This window comes from Mirounga leonina, unplaced genomic scaffold (assembly GCF_011800145.1).
Source record: "Mirounga leonina isolate KUSES-001 unplaced genomic scaffold, KU_Mleo_1.0 Mir_104, whole genome shotgun sequence".
NCBI classification, from domain to species: Eukaryota; Metazoa; Chordata; class Mammalia; order Carnivora; family Phocidae; genus Mirounga; species Mirounga leonina.
Window position 1 is genome coordinate 20636294 of NW_023270231.1, and position 25143 is coordinate 20661436.

General features: G+C 41.7%; 1 protein-coding gene across 1 annotated transcript in view; it reads left to right on the top strand.

Annotated features, from left to right (window-relative positions):
• Positions 1-25143, top strand: part of MCC (MCC regulator of WNT signaling pathway) — a 396253-nt gene that overhangs the window by 85367 nt on the left and 285743 nt on the right. The window contains exon 3 of the mRNA XM_035015375.1: positions 12874-13088. Within this exon, the coding sequence (XP_034871266.1) occupies positions 12874-13088 (215 nt within the window). The remainder of the gene's footprint in view (positions 1-12873; positions 13089-25143) is intronic.

Consider the following 25143-nt stretch of genomic DNA (forward strand, 5'->3'; position numbering starts at 1 on the left):
TAGAGACAAAAGACCCTTCAAACTTCCAGAGAGGAATACAAAACAGGACAAATAAGAACAATTTGGAGTCAGAATGGCTTCTGACTTCTCAAAAACAATGACAGATATTAAATGAGCAATGTCTTCAAAATTTGAAGAAAAATGGTTTTCAACTTAGAATTCCTTACCAAACTATTAATGAAGTGTAAGAATAGAAGATAGGTGTTTTCATGCAAAAGACTTTGAGTGCAAAGTCTCAGAAAATTTACTTCCCATGCCTAATTTCTTCAAAATCTACTAGACCTCCAAAAAAAAAAAAAGGAGATAACCTAGAAAGAGAAATACTTGGAAACATGAAACAAAGAGTGAAAAAAAGTTAGAAGAGAAGCATTCTGGTCATTGGAACCAGTCTAGGCTAGAGCAGATCAAAAAGCTCCAGGAAAATATTTTCAGACTAAAATTTTTAAAAAGATTTTATTTATTTATTTAACAGAGCAAGAGGGAGAGAGAGAGCACAGGCAGGGGGAGCTGGAGAGGGAGAAGCAGGTTCCCCGCTGAGCAAGGGAGCCTGATGCGGGGCTTGATCCCAGGACCGTGGGATCATGACCTGAGCTGAAGGCAGACACTTAACCGACTGAGCCACCTAGGCGCCCCATTTTCAGACTAAATTTGATGGAATTTTTATGCATCTTAAATTACTGAGAGGAGATTTAGATAACCGAGAATTTGAGACTGAATTCATGACATAGAAAACTAAACATGAAAATACAAAAAAATTATTAATCCCAGGGAAAACAAAAAATTATTCAAGAAAAGAAAAGTAGTCGTGGCCCATTTGTGAATATAGAGTTTACATCATCACAATTCATGTAGTCATAATCAAAGAACAAATATTAATTTCCATATCAAGTAATATTAGATATCAGGGCACCTGGGTGGCTCAGTGGGTAAGCGTCTGCCTTCCGCTCAGGTCATGATCCCAGGGTCCTGGGATCGAGCCCTGCATCGGGCTCCCTGCGCGGCGGGAAGCCTGCTTCTCCCTCTCCCACTCCCCCTGCTTGTGTTCCCTCTCTTGCCGTGCCTCTCTCTGTCAAATAAATAAATAAAATCTTAAAAAAAAAGTAATATTAGATATCAAGATGTATTTTCTAGCTGAAAATAATTTTAAAAGCTGAAAGTCCTACTTTAACACATATCTATATCTAGCAAATAGTAAAGATTTCTGAGTCTAAAATCTAAGTGAATGAGGAAACTTGGAGCATCAAGCCACTTTTACTTTGAAACTATTGTCTGAACCTGGTAAAATCAAACTTTGGATTACATGACAATGTGGGCCCTGAGAACAGAAAACAAATTCCAAGGACTGCTCAGGTGGGGAATGTAATAAGATATACCCTATTTTTCAAACGCTAGACTACTAGGGGGCTCTACCCTTGTGTAAGGTTGAACCAGAAGTATACCAATCTGTATACTACCATTGGAGTATTCTCAAGGAAATTGCCTTGGAGATAAGTAAAGCAGTTCTAAAAGAATATCCAGAAATAACTTTCCAAGGAATTTGGGCAATTCAGTATCTAAAATTACTAAGTATAAAAGGAGACTACATACCATGATCAAGAATTAACATGACAAAACAAACCCATCAAGATTTCATTTGTTGGAATTATCAGACTCAGAATACAAAGTAATTATGTTTATTGTGTTCAGAAAGAAAATCTAAGCTAGCAAAAGAAAACCAAAAAGCCAAATGAACATCTAGGAATGAGAAATGTTATAACTGAAATAAAAGCTTAATTAAAGTTAAATTAGTTAGTGATGAAGAGAGAATTAGTGAAATAGAAGACAGGTTAGAGGACATTATTTAGAAAACACACAAGAAGAAAGAGATGTAAAATTTAAAATATAAAAGAAAGACTAAGAGTCAGGAAAGTTTAACATAACATAGAATTGGATTCTCAGAAGGAGAGGAAAGAAAGAATGAAGCAGAAGCAGCATTAATAAAAGATACTAACCAGTAGATTCCAAATACCAATGAGTCCTAAACAGGGAAAATGAAAAATATATACAAATCAAGTAACATAATTAAATAATTAGAAATATTATAGTGAGCCTGTGGAACACCAAAGACAAACAGAGAATCTAAATAGTTTTTTTTTTTCTTTTTAAGAGGCAGATTACTGGGGCACCTGGGTGGCTCAGTCGTTGGGCATCTGCCTTCAGCTCAGGTCATGATTCCAGGTCCTGGGATCGAGCCCCTCATCAGGCTCCCTGCTCAGCGGGAGGCCTGCTTTTCCCTCTCCCACTCCCCCTGCTTGTATTCCCTCTCTTGCTGTGTCTCTCTCTGTCAAATAAATAAATAAATAAATTAATTAATTAATTAATTAATTAAAAGAGGCAGATTACTTTCAGAGGAGCAACCTTTAGGCTGAGAGCACACTCTTGAGACCAATGGAAGGCAGTAGACCGTGGCATTCCTTTGTCCTCTATGTACTGAGAAAAAGTAACTGACAACCTAACAGCATACCCAGCAAAAGTATCTTTCAAGAACCAAGATGAGGGGCACCTGGGTGGTTGAGCATCCGACTTGATTTTGGCTCAGGTCATGATCTCAGGGCTGTGAGATCAAGCCTTACTGCTGGGCTCCACACTCAGTGGGGAATCTGTTTGAGATTCTGTCTCTGCCCATCCCCTCCCATGCTTATTTGCATTCTCTCTCTCTCAAATAAGTAAGTCTTTTTTAAAAAAGGAACCAAGATGAAATAAAGACATTTGAAGACAAACATAAACCTAGAGGAGACCTTCATTAGGTGAAATTCTAAAGGATATATTTCAAGCAAAATGATAGTGGGTCCAGAAAGAAGTTTTGAGTTGCTAGAAAGAAAGAAGAATAAAGAAAGTGGTAAATATGTGGGTAAATATAAATAAAGAGTGTAAAACAATAATACTTTGTCTTGGAGATTTTAGGGAAAATAAATATAAAGTAATAGTAGCCTATAAGTTGGGAGTGGGATGGGTAGATTTCAAGTTTTCTAAGGTCCTTATATTGTCCAGAGATAGGTAAATATATTGATAAGCTTTATATTTTAATAAATTAAGGATGCATGTTGAAAATTCTAGCATAATCACTAAAATAGAAAGAAAATGGTTTTTTAAATTTTATTTATTTTTAAAGTTTATTTATATATTTAAGTAATCTCTACACCTAATGTGGGGCTCGAACTCATGACCATGAGATCAAGAGTCCCATTCTGTTCCAAATGAGCCAGCCAGGTGCCCCTAGAAAGAAAATGTTTAACTCTCAAACCTATAGATTTAAAAAATGGAATGAGAAAATTTTCAAAAAGGCAAGGAAAGAGTGGCACCTGACTGGCTTAGTCAGTTTAGCATCCAACTCTTGATTTTGGCTCAGGTCATGATCTCAGGGTCATGAGATCAGGCCCTGAGTCAGGCTTCCCTCTGGGTGTGGAGCCTGCTTAAGATTCTCTCTCTCCCTTTCCCTCGGCTCCTCCCCTACCCTCTCTCTTCCTCTCTAAAGAGTAAAAAAAAAAAAAAAAAAAGGCAAGAAAAGAGAAATAAATATAGAACAAGTAAATGTATAGGAAGAACAAAATGAGATGAAAGAGATTAATCCCTGTATTAGTAATTCAGTCAAACGTAAGTAGATTAAATTCTACAGTTAAAAAACATAGATGATAAGAATGGATTGTAAAAATCTGCTTGGCCGTGTTACTGATTTATAGGTTCATTGCTTCATTGGAAATTAAGGAACATACTCTGAAATAGCCCATAGACCTAAGAAAAAATTATGAGCATTCAAAAATATTTTGAATTGAAGGATTATGAAAATATCCATTGAAATGCAGTACTTAGAGGAAATTTGATGGCTTTATAAGAAAATAAAAGATATATAAATATATGTATATGACAGTAGAAGAAAAGGGCTGAGTTGAGCATCCATTCCAAGAATTTAGAAAAAGAATAGCAAAATAAAAACAAAATAGAAGAGGGGCACCTGGGTGGCTCAGTCTTTGAGTGTCTGCCTTCTGCTCAGGTCATGATCCCAGGGTCCTGGGATCGAGCCCTGTGTCAAGCTCCCTGCTCAGCGGGGAACCTGCTTCTCCCTCTCCCACTCCCCCTGCTTGTTTTCCTGCTCTCACTATCTCTCTCTCTCTGTCAAATAAAAAAATAAATAAAACAGAAGAAAGGATATAACAAAATAAGGAAGATTAATGAAATATAAAACAAGCACACAATATGAGGCACAATAAAAGCTAAAAATGGTTTTTAAAAAATACTTATGAAACTGATAACTTCTTGGTAAGAATGCTAAAGTAAAAAAAAAGAAAAGGCACAAATAATTGTTAAAGGGAACAAATAAAGACCAGTAGAAACCTAGGATTGATTGCTGAGTGGGAAATAGGCAGCCCAATCAAGCATGGAGTCCAGGAAAGTTCTCAAGGTTGAGGTTTGGTGGAAAAGAAGACCACAGCTGTCTTGGTCCTTATCAGAAATGTGAGATACCTGTGCACTGTTGACGGGCAATATCTGGGTTTGTTGGTTGGCTACACACTGGGCTGGCTGAAGGTCATATGTTATATAGGTAAGGCATAGATGGAACAGAAGTGGGGCATCCAGGGGCCTGTGATATGCACATGTAGCAACTAAGTCAAGCTTGTGTCACCCTGCCAAGCCTATGCTCTTTTTGGCAGGGTAGTGGCCAAGTCAGGGTTTGTTATGACCAATATCAGGAGTGCACAGGAGACGTTACTATAGATACTGCAGACATGAACGAAAAGAAAATAGTATGAACAACTTTCTGCCAATATATTTAAAAATTTAAAGAAATAAGGAAATTTACAGGAAAATATGACTTACTAAAGCTGCTTTATTAAGGAATGTAAAATCTGAATAGTTCTATAACTAGGAATGAAATTAAAACAGTAATTTAAAAAATGTCCACAAGGAACACTCCAGGCCCAGACAGCTTCACTGGCAAGGTCTACCTAACATTCAAAAACAAATAATTCCAGTCTCATATGGACTCACACATAATCTTAATACCAAAACGTGACAAGGACAGTATAAGAAAAGTTACAAGACCAATTTTATTTTTGAACAGAGATGCAAAAATCCTAGACAAAATACTAGGAAACCAACATCAATAATAAATATCACATATTTCGACTATGGTGGGTTTGTCTCTTAAATGCAAGTTTGGTTTAACATTAGAAAATTAATACAATCCGGGACACCTAGATGCCTCAGTTCGTTAAGCGTTTGCCTTTGGCTCGGGTCGTGATCAAGTCCCGTGCTCGGCGGGGAGTCTGCTTCTCCTTCTCCCTCTACCTGCCACTCACTTCCCCTGCTTGTCTGCTTTCTCTCTCTGTCAAGTGAATAAATAAGATCTTAAAAAAAATTAAATGGGGATGCCTGGGTGGCTTAGCCGGTTAAGCGTCTGCCTTCAGCTCAGGTCATGATCCCAGGGTTCTGGGATCAAGTCCCGCATCGGGCTCCTTGCTCTGTGGGGAGTCTGCTTCTCCCTCTGCCTGCCGCTCCCCCTGCTTGTGCTGCCTCTGTCTCTCTCTGACAAAAATAAATAAAATCTTTAAAAAAATTAGTATGATTCAACATATTAAAAAACTTAAATGAAAAATACCAATGTTTTAGGAAAAAAACATAATATAGTTCTATTTCTTCTAAGAAGCTGGAATCAGAATCATTTTTTGTATTCCTGTTTGTGTATTTTTCCTGCCTGGCAATTTCCATTTTGATTAGGCTGATTTTCAGCCAAGAAATATGACAGACCCTATGGGCATGCCAACCAAAGGATATGTGTGATGCTTCTCATCACAGAGCAGGCCCAGATTAGCATTATCCGCATTCAGTCTGGTATTTAAAAATTAGGGACTACCAAGGGCTTACTGAATACATGGCCCATTAATATGCCTTGTAAGAGAAAGATAAATTGATCCAAAATACGGTCTCTGCCTTCTAACCAAGAAAAACAAGCCTTTTTTAAAAAAAAAAAAATCTTAATCTGTGTGGACCATAAACATTAGCACCCCCAACCCAAGCCAGCCTCAGGTTCAAATGAAACTCAGTCAATACTTCTTTACTCTAATGCTCATTTTAACACTTGCCCTAAACTCTCCTTTGAATTCTTTAGACCTAAATCAACCCTCTTGATTATCTCCTTCATATATCTAGTTTAGACAAGCCAAGATAATAAGCTGCCAAATATTATTTTTAGTTGTTTTTTTAAAGTTAAAGATGCTTGCCTCAGCTGTGCTTTCATAACTAAATTATTAACTGCCTAAGGGCAGCCATTTTCCCTTTTATATTAAATTTAGCAAACAGAACAATAGAATCTAGAGCTGGAGAAGAATTTTAAAGGTTATTTATTCCTGCTTCCTTTTGGTTGTCTCTAAACTGTCTTCCATTAGATGTTCCCAAGCCTGTGCTTAAATACAACAAGGATCATGGAACGTATTTGTACAGAGTGGGACATTAAGAAATAACCAGTAATGACGATGATGTTGATAAGCACATTTCCATAAGAAAAATGCATTTCTTCATTTCTTTCCTCCTTGTCATCTATCAGTAGTCTTGGCGCAGGGGGAAGGGAATTGCATTTCAAAATACATCTTCCACTCTATTCCTGATGTTTCATTGAAATTCAGTACATTGTCCCTAGATAGGCCACATGTGACGTATATTCAAAATAGGACACTAATTGGCTCACTTCCTGAAGATAGCCAAAGGCCGAAGAACTGACTTTTATCATTGGGAGCTAATATTTTTTACCTTCCCTTAGTAGGACATGTGCTTTGCATTGCTTTTGTTTTTTGTTTTTTCCCAGAAGGTTAGGTAGTCTCTATCTATCCTTTCCCACCCAATTTTCCTTGTGACCACAGGCCAGATTTTTAAGACAATTGGCCTGCATTTGCAATGTAATCTGTGCTGGAGGAAGCTAGAGGTCCTCCTGGGAGTTGGGCTCCTGAATTTTATACCAAGCATTGACATTAATAAATGACTAAAGACTCACATGGTGCTTCCCTTCTGGACTAAACGATTTACTGCTCCTTCTGTTGATGTCAGTATTATCTGGAAATAGTAAATGTGCTATGACAGGGAAGGCTGACAGCTGACAGCCGATTTGCTCAAATATTCCCACGCTTCTTTCTATGGTAATGGTGTGGTGGTTCTAAATGCAGAAAGGTAGCTGCCTCGGGTGTTTTGAAAGGAGTATTTTCTCTCTTGCCACTGAGGGTAATAGATTAGGTAATGTTTTCTAAACAATCCACACAGACGAAAAATTAATGACCACTAGATACAGACAGTGTCATAAGATACTATTAATCCAGGTCTCAGGACTGCCTAACCACTCTGTGTTATCATCTGCCTGTGATAGGATGAGAGGCCCCAACTCTCAAATGAAGGATGGAAAAGAAGGAACTGCGGGCAGAAAACAGAGGGGTAGCGAGGGTGGCCAGAGCACAGATACGATGAGTAACTCTTACATGCTCTGCTTTTGAGCTGCTCATGCTGCCGCTGGGCTGTGTGGCTTTCCTCCTGGTGCTGGCTGCCAGTTTGGGGAAGGCTAGTTGTCCTCTGGAGATAAGAGCTGACCAAGTAAAATAGGGAAGCAAAGTGGGCCTGGGTGGCTCGGTCGGTCAGGCGTCTGCCTTCGGCTCTGGTCATGATCCCGGAGTCCTGGGATCGAGCCCTGTGTTGGACTCCTTGCTCAGTGGGGAGCCTGCTTCTCCCTCTGCCTGCCGCTCCCCCTGCTTGTGCTCTCTCTCTCTTGTTCTCTCTCTCTCTCTCAAATAGGGAAGCAAAGTCTCTCAAACCCAATAACCAAAGTCTTGGACTTACTAATGGAATATTCCTTACTCAGAGAGCCATAACTTTGACTCTGACCTAATTGGCTATATATTGTCTTTATAAGAACCTAGTATTAAAGTATAAAACCATTGATGAAATTTTGGTTTGGTGCCAAAGGTTTGTTTTTCAACAGTTACCTTCTACAAGCTGGGAGAGAGTATACTTTTGCCCCATATAGTGTTCCCTATTAAGTTGTCCAAAATGGGTTACAAATAACTAGAATTGTAAGATGGGACCAGATGATTGCTAACATTCATTGATCAGTTTATTATATGCCAGGGGTTGTCTAAACGTTCTAGTATTTTTTTTTAAATTTAATTTTATTATGTTATGTTAGTCACCATACAGTACATCATTAGTTTTTGATGTAATGTTCCACGATTCATTTTTTTCGTGTAATACCCAGTGCTCCATGCAGTACATGCCCTCCTTAATACCCATCACCAGGCTTACCCATCCCCCCACCCCCCTCCCCTCTAAAATCCTCAGTTTGTTTCTCAGAGTCCATAGTCTCTCATGACTCATCTCTCCCTCCAATTTCCCACCCCCCTTTATTATTCCCTTCCTTCTCCTAATGTCCTCCATGCTATTCCTTATGTTCCACAAATAAGTGAAACCATATGATAATTGACTTTCTCTGCTTGACTTATTTCACTTAGCTTAATCTCCTCCAGTCCCATCCATGTTGATGTAAAAGTTGGGTATTCATCCTTTCTGATGGCTGAGTAATATTCCATTGTCTACATATTTTCATCTTGCTTAATTCTCACAACACCTCTGTGAAGAACACCTCAGTGTCCCCATTTTAAAGACGAAGAAACTGGGGCTTAGGCTAAGTAACTTGCTTGAGATCACATAGCTGGTCACAGTGACTCTTGATTTGACCCCACACAATCTGATTACAAGACCCCGGCTCTTAACCACTATCCTATGCAAACAGGGCAATGTCAACAAAAATAAGCCAAGAGAGAGAAAATGTCCTCTTCTAAAACTGGGGAAAATGATTTAGTCATTCCTAGGCTGTGGGTAGAACTAAATAAGACAATATATGGACGATGCTTAGATTAGCGCCGGGCTCCTAGTGGCCTCGAGTAGATGTTAGGTATCATGATGGTTGTTCCTGTCTCTGAGGTGACTTTAAGGTGTTCTGAATGCTTTGCCTTAGCCTCATGGGGGGGTTGGCCTGCTGGGAAGGTTGCACTGAGCCTTTGGTGAATAAGCACAGTGACTGCAGGAGCCGAACCCGGGTGGCACTTTGAAGGTGGGATTAGAGCACGAGTTTGCAGCTGCTACGTACCCAGCAGAACCAGGGTCTCAGTGTTTGGCGGACTTTCTATTTCAGTATTTCTCTGAGAGCAGGGTTTCCCCAGTGATGTAGTTTATAGACATGTCAAAACACCAGCTGTTTTCCATGCTTTTCTGCTAAGGGAAACATTTAGAATCTGTGCTCCACCACCTTTAAACACGAAATATTTTGGTTTGAAATAAGAGAATACACCTTATCCCCTACTTCAGAGTGCCCTGAAGAATTACGGCGGCAGAAATGATGGCCTTCTCTGATCCTGGGCGTGCAGAGAACTCTAAGCCCAGGCAGTGCTTGGCCTCTGGTCTTTAAAGGGATGCCACACCGTCAGTGTCCTTATTGGCCCAGAGAGCAACAGCTCAGTTGGTTGTTATGGACTGAGCTTTGTATTCCCCCCAAATTCACATATCGAAGCCCTAGTGCCCCTATGTGAGGGGGTTTGGAGATATGACTTTGGGGAGATAATTAGAGTCAGATGAGATCATGATGATGGTGCCCTCATGATGGGATTAGTGTCCTTATAAGAGGAGACCAGAGAGCCTCGTGAGCATTGGGGGACAGTAGAATGGTAATGGTATCCGTTTTAAGGAAAAGAAAGCACAGCCACCTCCCCGAGTTCAACAGGTTTTTCTTGAGGTTAGCAAGGGAGTGAGGTAAGGCCGGCTATAGGCTGAGTGTGAGCCTGGAAACTTCATGATACTTCAAAAGGCAAAAGGAAGATGGTTATCAGACCTACAGTTTTGATGGTTTTCAGTGAGATCATCCTAATTAACTGACTAATTTTGACTCAGGAATGTTGGTTTTTATCCAGAAAAATCAGATATGAAGTCACATTGAAAGAGAGTAATGGGAATAGGGAACTGTATTTAAAAAGTGCACTTCCCTTTCTGGGGTCCATTCACATGGATGCTAATGTGATTGACTTGTCTCCCTAGCAGAAGATCTGAGTTCCTCAACATCACTTCGGCAAAAATTGTTATGGTAATAGGTGAGGGCCTTTTGATCTTGCTGATTAACATGGAGCTTGGCTAACTTGATTATATGACTCTGCCAGAAATTGGGTTTAGGTCTGTTAATACAGCATCATAATTCAAATGAAGCTTCCTTGGGCTGTCTTATCCCAGAACTGTTGTATTTTATTATTTAAAAATGAGACTCCCTGTTTGCATAGAGATAAAGTTTAAGTGTATAATTTATTTTGATTTAAAAATTAATCTTCATGTTCCTTTTCCCGTTAAGAAGTGAAACCCTGTGGTACCACAACCATGGATAATTCAGCCATCCACTCACTAAATGTATATTAAGTGCCTGACGTTGCAGGCTGTGTGTAAGGTACCAGGTCCTGTGGTGAAACATAAAGGCAAGGACCCAAACCTATGCTTGCTTATCTTCCACGGGAGAGAGGAGGCCCTCTGTGACTCAAACCATTTTTCAACTCTGACCTCAGGCAGTCTTCTTGCCATATGTTGCTGGGCCAGGGCAGAGAATGTGACCCAGCTAGGCAGATGGCAGAGATCACTTGGCCGGGGGTGGGGTGGGGCATTTTGCAGTCTATATTGAAGGAAAGCAAAACCACCCTTGCAATACAGTTGATAGATTTTAATATTAAAAGAAACTTTGAGGGGTGCCTGGGTGGCTCAGTGGTTAAGCGTCTGCCTTCAGCTTGGGTCATGATCCCAGGGTCCTGGGATCAAGCCCCGCATCGGACTCCCTGCTCAGCGGGAAGCCTGCTTCTCCCTCTCCCACTCCTCCTACTTGTGTTCCCTCTCTTGCTGTGTCTCTCTCTGTCAAAAAAATAAATAAAATCTTTAAAAAAAAAAAAAAGAAAGAAAGAAACTTTGAGGGGCACCTGGGTGGCTCAGTCGGTTAAGTGTCTGGCTTTGGCTCAGGTTCATGGTCTCAGGGTCCTGGGATTGAGCCCCGCATCGGGCTCCCTGCTCAGTGGGGAGTCTGCTTCTCCCTCTCCCCTGACCCCCGCTCATCCTCTCTCTCTCAAATAAATAAATAACTTTAAAAAATAAAAACAATAAAAAAAATAAAAGAAGAAACTTTGAGCAGTTGCAAACATAGTGCTTTAATACAAAGATATGTCACTCCAGCCATACAGCACTGTACAGAGTATTGGGTCAGAATGACTGAAGATCAGACCATGAACCACAGGGGGAAAACATCCTAAGTGGTTCCAGACAAAGAAAGTTTACCTAATCACATTGATTAAACTCACCAATACCTGATAAGGGGAGATTGGACATTCATATCAGAACCCACTGTACATAATTTGTAGTTTGCTATATGTAATTACACTCAAGTAAATTATAGGGTAATCTGTATATGTTCTCATTTCATAGCACAAATGGAATCATTTTAATGAGTCCCCTTTTTTTGCCATTAAAAGTCATGTGTTGAAGACCCACCAATATGAAAACTTCACAGGCAGGAATTAAGATCTGTTGTGCTCACTGCTTCATCCCCGGTACCTAGCACAGTGCCTGTGTATAGACGTTTGTGATGTTTTCTAGCTGCCTAGGCCTTTTGAAATACTCTTCCTGTGTTTGGGAAAGGTCTCCCTTACAAATCCTGCCTCCCCAAAGCAGAAACCAGAAAACAGATTTCCCAGCCTCCCTTGCAGCTAAGACACAGAGGCATGTGACCCAGGCTCCACCAGCCAGCTGCACCCAAGGGACTTCTGTTCAGAAGTGAGCAACACAGGGAAGAGGGCTTTGCCCCAAAACTAATTTTTCTAGCCACGGTGACAACTGAAGCATCAGGCTTTCTCCTCCAGAGAGCTTTCCCTGAACATCCCCACTCCTCTCCAGGTGTACTTTGTCATTGTACTTTCCCATTGTATTATACTTTTTAATATCTTTTATTAGGTTTTAATCTGTTGTAATGGTTAAGGTCATACTAGCTGCTCTCACCAACAAACCAAAAATATATAGTGACCAAAGGAATTTCCCTTTCCTCATCTCATGAGGTCAAAACAGGGTGCTTGGCATCAGCAGACAGCCCTGCGCAGGAGATCATTCAGGGACTCAGGCATCCTCCATCTTGTGGCCTCATCATCTGTACCCCATGGCTTCCAGGGATGCCATGCCCATTTGAACCAGGCCAGAAGGCAGAGGGCATGGAGAATCGCACCCTGGGGGTTTTAGGAGCCAGGCCTTGAAGTGACTCTTGTCACTTCTGTTCACATTCTACTGCTCAGAACTCAGCCGCATGGCTACACCTAACTGGCAAACACCGTCTTGTTTCCTGTAGCTTCTTCCGAGTAAGGGAAAATTATGAGAAAGTGCCATTTCTGAACTTTCTGTCTTCTCACTTGCTCCCTTCTTCCTCAACTGGGGAAAATGATTACAGTAAGAAGGCTGATCATCCAGTAACCCTGTGCAAATCACAGACAGATGTGGCTCTGCTCTGGATTTCTTTTCCTTGGGTCTCTGGTGCTTTTTTGCCAAGTGGTTCTGTTTGGGGGGCATACAGTCATTGAATAGTTATTTCTGAACAATTGGCCTAAAACTGCTTTTATCTCCAGGTTCCCCATGTGTCTGTTTGAAAGAGAAAGTGCTTAGCACGCAGTCTGGGCGCCACATGTGTTCTGATATGCTGGTACGAGGAAGGCTTAGGGGGTTCCAGATCATTGCCTATTGGCCACCCGCAAGCTAATGAAGGAAACATCTTTTTATTTCCCCTGCCTCTCCTGGACGTAGGTGCCCTATCAGCAGCCAGGGAGAGCTGGGAGTACGACTCGGGAGCCAGGGACCTCCAGAGCCCGGACTTGCAGAGTCAGTGGGCCCTGCAGAAGCTTCTTGAGTACAGCGGACGCTCTTTGCATCAGCAGGCTGCTGACCTCCACAAACTGCTCACACAGTCACGGCATTTTGGCAGCTCTGTAGGAGGAAGCTATCTGGAGCTGGCCGACATGGTGAGTACTTTCTGGTTCATAGAACACATCTTTTGGCCTGTGTGTATTGCAGTACAGATAATTTGATTTTGAGCTCCAAGGGACATACTGGGTATTGTCTTTCTTCTGGAGCTAAACATTGTACCGTTGACAGCATTGCCAGGGATGTTAAGTGCTCCGAACACTTGTGATCAGTGACTTCACTCTCATCATCGAGAGCAAAGTGGACTCCTAAAAGGCGTTTCAGTGAAGTCTGTAACTTGCATGGATTTAATTACTAGGGTAACGACATCAGCGTTTCCATGACTAGAGTACTTCTATGGTACCAGACATTTCAAATTGATAGGATATAATCCTTTCTGTTCCCTAATTTGGATGTTACTCATTTAAAATACAAAGAGGAAAACAATTCATTGAAAGTTTGATTATTGTTTCTGCTTGTACTTCAAAAGTATTTTCTGTTGACAACCACCCCCCCGCCCCACCATTGCCTTGTGGCACTCTATCCCTTGTGCTATACTCAATAAATGTCTATCTCCTTTAAAAATATATATTTTCTGCTGAAAAGAAACAACTTACATTTTCATTATTAGTTACAGTTATTAGTAATTGTAATAATTACAATCATTATTAGTTCTTACAATTTCATTATTAGTTTAACTTTCCCTTTGACCTTGGGATGAATCACTACCGGGGTGGCCCTTTGGTGAAGAGCTATTGTCTTCCCTTTGAAGTTAGAGCTGTGGAACGCAGAGGGGTAGCTGATGGTCTGGTCCATTTTGGGTGACATGCAGGCAGTTTATAAATTGAGATTGCTATCCAAACACTGTGGGAAAGGTCTACAAACCTACCTGGCTTTTTTGAAACTGAAGTTTGAATGGTGGAATAAACATCTTGACAGCTTCACTTATGTATACTTATAGTCTGCTTTGACATAGACTAGTGATTTTCAAACTTCTTGTGTTTGAGGTAAATTTTCTAATTCTGACATTTTAGGTGACATGTTTGAAGGAACTAACAATTAATTCTAAATATACATGCAATAATTAAAATACAGTCCTTAGACAAATCCCAATTAAAGGATATTCTATAAAATACCTGATCAGTATTCTTCAAAACTGTCAAGGATACTAGAGGCAAGGAAAGTCTGAGAAAGAGAAACCGTCACAGCTCAGAGGAGCCTGAGAAGATATGACAACTAAATGTAATGTGGCACCCTGAATAGGACATTAGGTAAAAATCTAAGGAAACTTGGATAAATTATAGGCTTTATAAGTGTCAGTATTGGTTCATTAATTGTGACAACTATAACCATAATAATGTAAGATGTTAATAATAACAGAAACAGGGTGTGAGGTATTTGAGAACTATCTTTGCAACTTTTCTGTAAATCTATAACATACAGAAGTGTTCACTTTATTAAAATTCATGAAGTACACCCTTACAGTTTACACACTTCATGTATATATGTTTTATGTCTATAAAAGCTTATGATGAACACATAATCAATAATGATGACTATTCATTGGGATACACTGAATAAGTAAAAAAAAGAAAGAAAAGGAGAGAGAGGCAGAAAGAAACAAAGAAACAAAGAAAAAAACAAAGATGGGACACCTGGGTGGCTCAGTCAGTTAAGCGTCTGCCTTCTGCTCAGGTCATGATCTCAGGGTCCTGGAATCGAGCCCCATGTCAGGCTCCCTGCTCAGTGGGGAGTCTGCTCCTTCCTCTCCCTCTGCCTCTCCCTTCCACTCGTTCTCTCTCTCTCTCAAATAAATAAAATCTTTAAAAAAAAAAGAAAGAAACATAGAAAGAAACTATAACCCCTCAAACAAAGTTGTAAAAGTTGTACACTCTTTTTTTTTTTTTTAAAGATTTTATTTATTTATTCATGAGAGACAGAGAGAGAGAGAGAGAGGCAGAGGGAGAAGCAGGCTCCCAAGGAGCAGGGAGCCCGATGCGGGACTTGATCCCAGGACCCTGAGATCATGACCTGAGTCGAAGGCAGACGCTTAACCATCTGAGCCACCCAGGTGCCCCCAAAGTTGTACACTCTTACTTAAGGTGATCTGTTGGTGGGAATGAGACCATAAATACAAATGCAGGAACTGAAGTCCTGTGACTTCATTATCACAATGTGATTTATTTTTTCACTGAATTGAACATTTCAAAATACTGGGGCACCTGGCTGGCTCAGTTGGTTAAGCATCCAAGTCCTGATTTCCAGGGACATAATCTCAGGGTGGTGAGGTCGAGCCCTGCATCAAGCCCCTAGTGGGGCTCTGTGCTCAGTGGAGAGTCTGCTTGAGATTCTCTCTCCCTCTCCGTTTGCCCATCCGCTCCTCCCCCACCCCCACATGTACTCTCACGCTCTCTCTCTCTCAAAAACAAAAAAAGTTTGAAAATTTCAAAATACTATTTAAACTCACAGACCCTAGGTAATGTCCTTGGACCCTGTGGTAGGGTGCATTTTTTTAAAAAAAGATTTTATTTATGTATTTATTTGAGAGAGAGAATGAGAGAGAGAGAGAGAGCACATGAGAGGGGGGAGGGTCAGAGAGAGAAGCAGGCTCCCCGCAGAGCAGGGAGCCTGATGTGGGACTCGATCCCAGGACTCCAGGATCATGACCTGAGCCGAAGACAGTCGCTTAACCAACTGAGCTACCCAGGCGCCCGGTAGGGTGCATTTTTGAACCCCGATTCCTCACCCTTTCCTGTATCTTCACCATTTGTCTTGTGACTTTGGAGTCCTCCTACCAAATGTGAGAAATAATAAATGATCATGATTTAAACCATCGCATTTAGGGCGGTTTGCTTCACAGCAATAGTTGACTCAGGCTCTGTTCACAGGAACCCATGGAGCCCACTTTGAGGAATACCTCACATAGGCAGCCAAAGAAAGCAAATACACTCTCTAAACTGCACACCCGGGCCGTCCCTTCACTTATGTACTCACATTACACATAATTTAAGTTCCTACTAAAACAAATCCTGAACTAATAAAATTAAGCTCTGTTTTTTTAATAGCTACTAAGAGCAAAAGACATTTTTATCAGTGTCCAGTTCAGAGACAGAAAGCGCACAGTAATTCACACAGGGAAGTTTAACATAAAAAACGATTAACTAGTCGCAGGAGATTACTTACTAAGGAGTAAAGACAATTCTAACGAACACGGGTAGCACGTGTAAAGAGCAGCCCCTCCCTCCAGAGCGGAGGCATAGTGCTCCAAGAGGGCCCTGTCCTCAGCAGACCCCACTGCAAGGGAGCGGCTGGGGACCACTGGATGGCAGAGAAGTTCCCTGAGACGCTACAGGCCAGGGCTGCTGAGCAGGAAGCCAGCCCTCTGGAGTGTCAGCTCAGCTTGCTGGATGCCACCCATTTGGGTGTCCGCAAGACTCGTTGAGCATCACTAGGAAGGTGCCCACGAGATGTCCACTGAGGAATTCACTGGGAAGCAGCCTGCTGCTGCTTGGTGCCAGAAATCCACTGGGAAGTCCCCCAAATGGCGCCACCAAATGGGGTGACACTGGCTGTCCTGTGCTCCTGGCCTCCATCCACCATAAGAGCGAGCAGGGAAGAAGAGCAGCACAGAACCACGATGAGAATTCCTTATTGAAAAAGGAGAGGGGCACCTGGGTGGCTCAGAGGGTTGAGCGGCTGGCTCTTGGTTTTGGCTCCATTGTGATCTTGGGGTTGTGGGGTCAAGCCCCGTGTTGGGCTCTGTGCTCAGCGCAGAGTCTGCTTGGGATTCTTTCTCTCCCTCTGTCCCTCCCACTCATGCTCACTCTCTCTCTCTCTAAAATAAATGAATCATTTAAAAAAAGGAGAGGGGTGCGTGGTGGCTCTGTCATTAAGCGTCTGCCTTCAGCTCGGGTCATGGTCCCAGGGTCCTGGGATCGAGCCCCGCATCAGGCTCCCTGCTCAACGGGAAGCCTGCTTCTCCCTCTCCCACTCCCCCTGCATGTGTTCCCTCTCTCGCTGTCTCTCTCTCTGCCAAATAAATAAATAAAATCTTAAAAAAAAAAAAAAAGGAGAAATGTTTACAGGGTCCAGCTTCACTATCACAAAGCAAGGCAAGGAAAGATGGATTTGAAGATGAGAGGCAATAAATCAATAACTGGCACTGGCATTTTTAGCATTGAGAATCTTCTGGGAGCTTCCTATAAAAGCTTTTACCTTTCTAAGAATCCCTTCCTTTTCTTCTACCACCAAATACCTGTCTTCTCCTTCTACCGAAGACAGTGGATATTACGACTTTGAGGTTTAACACACTGTTCAAAATGCAAAGGCAACAAGATGGTGGTGTACATAGAAGCTTATAGCAGCTAGAGTTTTATCTGAGAAGTGGATGGCTACCCGTGGTCTAGACTAAGGGTTTATTACAAGGGGTAGACCTGACACGAATGTGGGAGCTGGGCGAGTGATCTGTGCAGGCTGTTGACTCTGCATCTAGGGTTGAACCTAAAGTTCCTCCAAGTCCATCAGATCCGCATACGAGAAGGAAAGCTGAGAGCAAAGGAGGCAAAGACAAGCCAGCATGCATGAGGACAACCTGAGACCCATAAGGACACAGTGGACCCCACTTCTGTTCTCTTACTACCACGACCAACCTCAGTGCTGTGGGGGACCTGCAGGGGACATTGGCCCCCCCTTATCCTGGAGCTGCACACACACCTGGCCCAGGACTCAGAGCAGCAGGAGGAGGAGACCTAGGGTATCTGGAGCTGCCACAAGCCCGATACACCAGTAGGTAAGCAGCCCCTTAACCGTAACGTCCAGAAATCTTCACTTCTACCTCCTGGATTTCACACAGGTCTCTCAGGGCCGTACAGAATCACACAGGCAAGAGAACTCTGGGAAATGGCGTTCCAGCTTAGCTAAATGGACAGGGCAGTGGCAAAACTGCCGGTACCACGTAAACCTAACTCAGAAGGCGATCAGCAAAGCAAGATGAGACCCTTCAGGAGCTTAGTAAAGAGAGATGCCTTGGGAAAGATGCATCGTCGGCTCTCTGATGGATTTTCTCTCTGAAGATTTGTCCTGCAGCGAAGAGTCTAAGTATTAATTGTGATGTGATAGATTCTGAGTAGTGATATATTTAAGTATGATAAAACATAACTGAAGTTTTACTTTTTAGCTACGACACCGATAAATTTCTGAATGGAGTATCAATTTCTGATAGATTCTTTTCAGCCATCCTACTTGTTTTAAGTATTCATTATCAGCTTTATTAATTTTTACTAATAAAGACATTACCTAATTGATGGCAATTAAAAGTAATTATTCTATAAAAGAAGTCATGCACAAGATATAAAGTATTTGAAGCAATACAGAAAGTTGATGAAATGTTGAAGTCATCATTTGTCTCCCCATTTCCCCTCATTTAGGTCTTCACCAAATTTTTCTTTTTTTTTTAATGTATCCCTGAATTGCTTTTTTTTTTTTAATTTATTTGACAGAGAGAGACACAGTGAGAGAGGGAACACAAGCAGGGGGAGCAGCAGGGAGAGGGAGAAGCAGGCTTCCTGCCGAGCAAGGAGCCCGATGCGGGGCTCGATCCCAGGACCCTGGGATCATGACCCAAGCCGAAGGCAGACACTCAACGACTGAGCCACCCAGGTGCCCCCCTGAATTGCTTTTAATTTAGAGAACTTTCCATTTCTCCTTTTGTAATTTTAAGATGCTATGATCATATGGTTCTTTCCAAACTCGGGATGACCACATCAAAGCCTTTGTTCAAGAGATGTATCCTGATTGTGGTTAAAGCAAGCTGATTGTTCTGTGAGCACCCTCTTCTGGGCATTGTTCAGAATCAAAGAACAAGAGATTCTTAAGCACATGGCATGCTGATCACTCTTCAAGTTTTCAGAGAATTGAGACAGTACAAATAAAATACTGGATTTTTGAGAGGGGTGACAGAAGGGTCTAGAATATAGGGTAGATAGAAACTTTTCAGAATCTTGAATTGTTACTTCCAAATGATTAAAGCTGAATTTTAATAAGTAAACAAATTAGGTTCTGTGGAGAGACAAATAATACTATTGGCTTTGTGTTGTTTGTTACCTGAAAAGCCAACTCTCCCTGCTCTGTGAGTTTTCCCTAACATTTCAAATGATGACTTTCTAGGCACACTTTGCCTCATTCCTACGCAGATGGAGAGCAGTTCTGCATTCTGCATCCTGTTCTTCAAGGCCAGCTTCCTTTAGAATCCTTTGGACAATTTGGCTTTAACTTGGCCCATTTTAAGATTTAATTTCATACTTCAAGTATTTTTGCAAAAGTGATTTACATTTTTACCTGTGCTAAAAGTCCGGTGTGCTACCCATTGCACCATAGAGCCTGCAGTGAGTTCCAAGGAGATTTACAAGGAGAAAAAAAAGACAGTTATGAGTTGTACAGATAAAAGTAGTGAATTTAAAACCTGACATAACAGGGCACCTGGATGGCTCAGTCGTTAAACGTCTGACTCTTGGTTTTGGCTCAGGTCATGATCTCAGATTGAGCCCTGCATGGGGCTCTGTGCTGGGTGTGGAGCCTGCTTAAGATTCTCTCTCCCTCTCCCTCTGTTCCTTCCCCCCACTCCCCCGAGCATGTGTGCACTCTCTCACTCTCTAAAAAAAGAAAAGAAAAGTAAACGAAAAATCTTCAAAATGTGTGTGAATAAATAAGGAATTTATCAGTAAATAAGGAATAAATAAGTAGTGGCAAGATAGGTAAGAGTCACCTTTTTGGTTAACCACTTGACCAACTCCTCATGTCTCATGCTAGCTTTTGGTGTTTCCCCCTTTCTTCATTACAAGTATGGGATACTGGGTTTTTATTTCCAAATTATTTTTATTTATTTTCTTATTCTTATGTTAATCCCCATACATTACATCATTAGTTTTAGATGTAGTTTCCATGATTCATTGTTTGTGCATAACACCCAGTGCTCCATGCAGAATGTGCCCTCCTCAATACCCATCACCAGGCTAACCCATCCTCCCACCCCCCTCCCCTCTAGAACCCTCAGTTTGTTTTTCAGAGTCCATCGTCTCTCATGGTTCGTCTACCCCTCCGATTTCCCCCCCTTCATTCTTCCCCTCCTGCTACCTTCTTCTTCTTCTTCTTTTTTTTTTCTTAACATATATTGCATTATTTGTTTCAGAGGTACAGATCTGAGATTCAATAGTCTTGCACAATTCACAGTGCTTACCAGAGCACATACCCTCCCCAGTGTCTATCACCCAGTCACCCCATCCCTCCCACCCCACCCCCCCACTCCAGCAACCCTCAGTTTGTTTCCTGCGATTAAGAATTCCTCATATCAGTGAGGTCATATGATACATGTCTTTCTCTGTTTGACTTACTTCGTTCAACATAATACCCTCCAGTTCCATCCACGTCGTTGCAAATGGCAAGATCTCATTCCTTTTGATGGCTGCATAATATTCCATTGTATATATATACCACTTCTTTTTTTTTTTTTTAAGATTTTATTTATTTATTTGCGAGAGAGAACGAGAGACAGAGAGCACGAGAGGGAGGAGGGTCAGAGGGAGAAGCAGACCCCCCGCTGAGCAGGGAGCCCGACGCGGGACTCGATCCCGGGACTCCAGGATCATGACCTGAGCCGAAGGCAGTCGCCTAACCGACTGAGCCACCCAGGCGCCCTACACCACATCTTCTTTATCTATTCATCTGTCGATGGACATCTTGGCTCTTTCCACAGTTTGGCTATTGTGGACATTGCTGCTATAAACATCGGGGTGCACGTACCCTTTCGGATCCCTACTTTTGTATCTTTGGGGTAAATACCCAGTAGTGCAATTGCTGGATCATATGGTAGCTCTATTTTCAACTTTTTGAGGAACCTCCATACTGTTTTCCAGAGTGGCTGCACCAGCTTGCATTCCCACCAACAGTGTAGGAGGGTTCCCCTTTCTCTGCATCCCTACCATCTGTCGTTTCCTGACTTGTTAATTTTAGCCATTCTGACTGGTGTGAGGTGGGGATACTGGGTTTTTTTTAATACTTGTCAGCTGCCAACATCCTTATTATAGCTCACTCTTGTTTAGATCAGCTGATTTGATGTTTTCGAGTCAAGGGATATGAGAACTCTTAAAACATTATCAAAATTTGGAAATAAAGGATAAATGGAGGCCTTTTAAAAGTCATATTAGAGCCCCCTACAAGCCATCTGATGCTATAGGAGATGGAGCTTTGTTTGGCTTACTGTTTACAAAAGAAGGGTAGCAGAATGTGCCACCCCAAAATATGAGTGTCTGTGTATAGGACATATCACTCCCAAATGTGCCACTATGGTATTTTGGTTAGTTTGAGCTTTAGGTACTTGAAAAACAGCAAGTGCAGGGAGAGGCTTTCTCTGCACTCCCTATATCTGCCTAAAGACAGATCCTCCAAAAGGAACTCAACTGTCATTGATCCTCTCCCGGGAGATACATCAACTAGGGCAAACTGACTCCTATCACAGGAAAGAAGACTAGAAGTCATCCCCACACTCAGACAGACTTCATCACAAACTGCCATTCCTCCCGTCTGCTCTTCCAAGGACCCAATCATCTTTCCCCCAAATAATTTACTTTCCCCTGAGAGGCCTATATCCCCCTACCCTTTCCCTATTAAGATGGTATTTAATCCTGAATTCTAAGCCACCTCAGGGAGGTACTCATTTTTCCCTGGGCATCTCCCATGTATACAAGAGGTATACGTGTTAATAAACTTTTGTTTCTTTTTCTCCTGTTAATCTGTTTATTACAGGGGTCTCTGCTAAGAACTTGGAAGGGGAGAGGAATGGGGTGTCTGGCTGGTTCAGTCGGTGGATCCTGCAAATTTTGATCTCTGGGTTGTGAATTCAAGCTCCATATTGGGTGTAGAGATTACTTAAAAATACAATCTTAAAAAAAAGAAGAAGGGTAAAGGGAATATTATTTGGGTATGAATTTGCAGAAGATTGGTAACTTATCAATGATTTTTGTGCAGGTAAAGATGTAAATTTTTTTTCCAGCAGAAAAGATAACCTCAAATGTTACATTGTATTTGCCCTGGTAAGACATTAACCAGTTTGTTTGTTTTTAAAGTAACCTCTACACACAATGTGGGGCTCGAACCCACGGGCCTGAGAACAAGAGTCAAAAGCTCCACCAACTGAGCCAACCGGGTACTGCCACTAACCAGTTTTGTGACTGACTTTGCCATCTTACTCCAGCGCTCTCCCCACCTCCCCCCCGCGATTATATAGCCTCTCCTATCCTTCTTTGAATCAGCTTTACTATCCTGCTAGGTTCTTCAATAAATGAGGTAAATCTTAGAACAATGCTCATTCTGTATTTATATGAAAGTCATGTTTTTCCTTTTATTGAAAATTATATTTTGACACTCTATTCTCTTTTTTGGTTTGTTTATTGCTAGTGAAAATAGAGAACTGGATAGGAGTTAACAAATGCAGCCTTACTGCTTGCCATGTAAATCCCCCCTGGTCATTACCTTTAGATTAGGCTTGTCCCAATCAGCCTCGTACTGGCCCTTTCCTTTCTTATTTCTTACAGGACTTTAAATCCTTTTCTTCTTCTTTGTCTTTTATACCCACCTCCATCCCCCGCCCCACCACCCTCACCTCTTTTCTGGAGAAAAATCCCCCCACATCGCCTTACCCCTAACTCCTAGTTTCTGAAGCTGGTACTTCCTGGAAGGGACTAGAAAGGAACACAGAGTCCTGTAGAGTCCTGTAAATTCTTTAGCCCCAAAGAAATTCATTGCATCTGCAGGGAAACTGGGAACGGGTGGTGTGAAGCTCTACCAGGTTTTACAAACAGGGTACTTTAGTTCAATCCTTGGTCAACAAAAAAGATAATATGGATGTATTTACAAACTACCATTTAGCTCACGCTTTTGTTGATTACATGGCATGGAAGCATACAGAAGTTGCCAGAAAAAAAGGCACTAGAGTGGAAGAGTCACTTCTTTGAGACTTATTTGCCTTTTGGGAGATTTCCATTATTGTACAGAGATGATTTATTATGGTGTATACTAATTCTTTGTAAAGATTGAGTTGTGAAAAAGCCCTCACAAGTACCTTTTAATCTCTGAAGTCCTCTGCAGTGATAAAATTGAGATGAAGTTCCAACATCCTTTTGAAATTACAAAACTCCTTACAGGAAAAATTTTAAATTTGACAGAGGTCTTTATTTGTGAAAATGAAGATGTTCTCAAAGGATTGTTGCTTACTATTATTACTATTATTAGTATAAAATCTGCAAATTTAGGATCAGTGGTTTAAGTTAGTGTTTGTTTGTTTGTTTGTTTTTTCCCCTGGAGAGGTTCTCTGTTCTTATTTAGCAGAATCTGAACTTACTCATACTTTTCCCCCTCTGCTCTTAGTTTAGCTTCTGTTTCCTCCGTGTCTTTGTCACAAACGGAAAGACTGACCAACTTATAGGGTGGCCAGAGGAATCCCCATCTTTTCCCCTTCTAGTTTATTCAGATTGTGAAGAGATGTTAATCTGACAGTCCTTACCAACAAATTATCGTCAGTAAGATACACAAAAGGCAGGCATACCACCCTTATGAAGCTTTTAATCTTGGGAATGAATGGAGTCCCTGCATAACACATGTTCATTCTACTAGAGAACAATGGCTCCCAGATATTGCAAATCCATGGACCAGTAACATTTAAAAAAATTGAGACTTGCCAACTTTTCATTTTGCCAAAAATCAAAAGCCACTCTACCTACTATCTAATACCACCATCATTCCATAAAAGAGAGGACTTTTTGGGCACAAATATAGGTAGGCATCTCTAAATAAGTAAATAAATGGAAAAGATAAATTTAACTTCATGGAAGGATTCACAGTTGTTCTTGTTTTTCCCATATCTCCATTAACTGGTGGGAACTTTGGCACGGATGAGGTTCTGTAGCAGGGTAACTGCGGATGTGGACTTTACTCACATATCCTGTGCTTGTATGTCTGACATTGGGTAAGTCATTTAACCTGTTAGCATCTGTGTTCTCATAAAATAGGGATAATAATACCTTCTTCATATGGTTGTCCTGGAAACTAAACAAGATGATGTGTAGAAAGTGCTTAATACAATGCCTCATGCAAGTAGGTGCTCAATAAATACTCATGGTTGTTACTGCTGTTTTCCCCACTGAGTTATCAGAAATAAGCCTTGAGAGTTACTTACAAGTGGATAAGTTTGGGGTGGAAACAATTTGGAAACAAAAACTTAAAACATTCTGAAGAAATGACATCTCAAGAAGATACCGAGATTTTGAGATATTGAGTACTTTTTTATGAGCTAGGAGTAGTCTCAAAGATGTTGTTGTTAAAAATTATGTTGAGTAATCCTATACGTAGAATTCACACGGAAATACCAGATCATGCAAAAGGGTAATAATTCCTATCTTTGTCTAACCCCTCCATTTAAAAAATGGGGGCATGGAAGCCCAGATCAAAAAATTCCCTTAATGTCAGTTAGAGAGAAGTAGTAGGACCAGGACTGGAGGGTGGGTTTCCTGACACCCCACTGTGCTCCCGCCCCAGACTAGGGGATGGCCGTCGCCATTGGCAAGAGAAGGAACAGCTGCTGGTGGGAAACAGGGGACCCCTGTGTCCTCTCCTTAGGATCTTTGCTATGGGCTCTGGGTCACTCTTCTGTTCTGCTGTTTGGTGCTGGGTTGGTGGTTCTTATGTCCTCTACTCTCTTTTGTGGAGGTAACATTCAACCATTTGTTAAAATATTGGCATGCTTCTCTACCAGGCCCCCCACTGCCCTGGCTACCTGGCGCCATCCGCTGTCCCCCAGGAATGCACAACCTCCCCGTGGTTCAGCCTCTGAGGGGAGGGTGCTGCCCTGCAGGGCCTGGTACTGCTGCCAGCTGGCATCTTCCAGGCAAATGTTCTAGATGCTTGTGGCTGGGCCACATCCAGCTGTTAAATGTTTTAAGTATCTCTTCTGCCCTCTGGCAACCTGTGGGAACAAAACAATAAATCCGGTTTTAGGGCCTGATAACAATGTGGACGTCAACCGATAGTGAGGAGGCAGGAAGCCCTCTGATCTTCCTCTCTTAG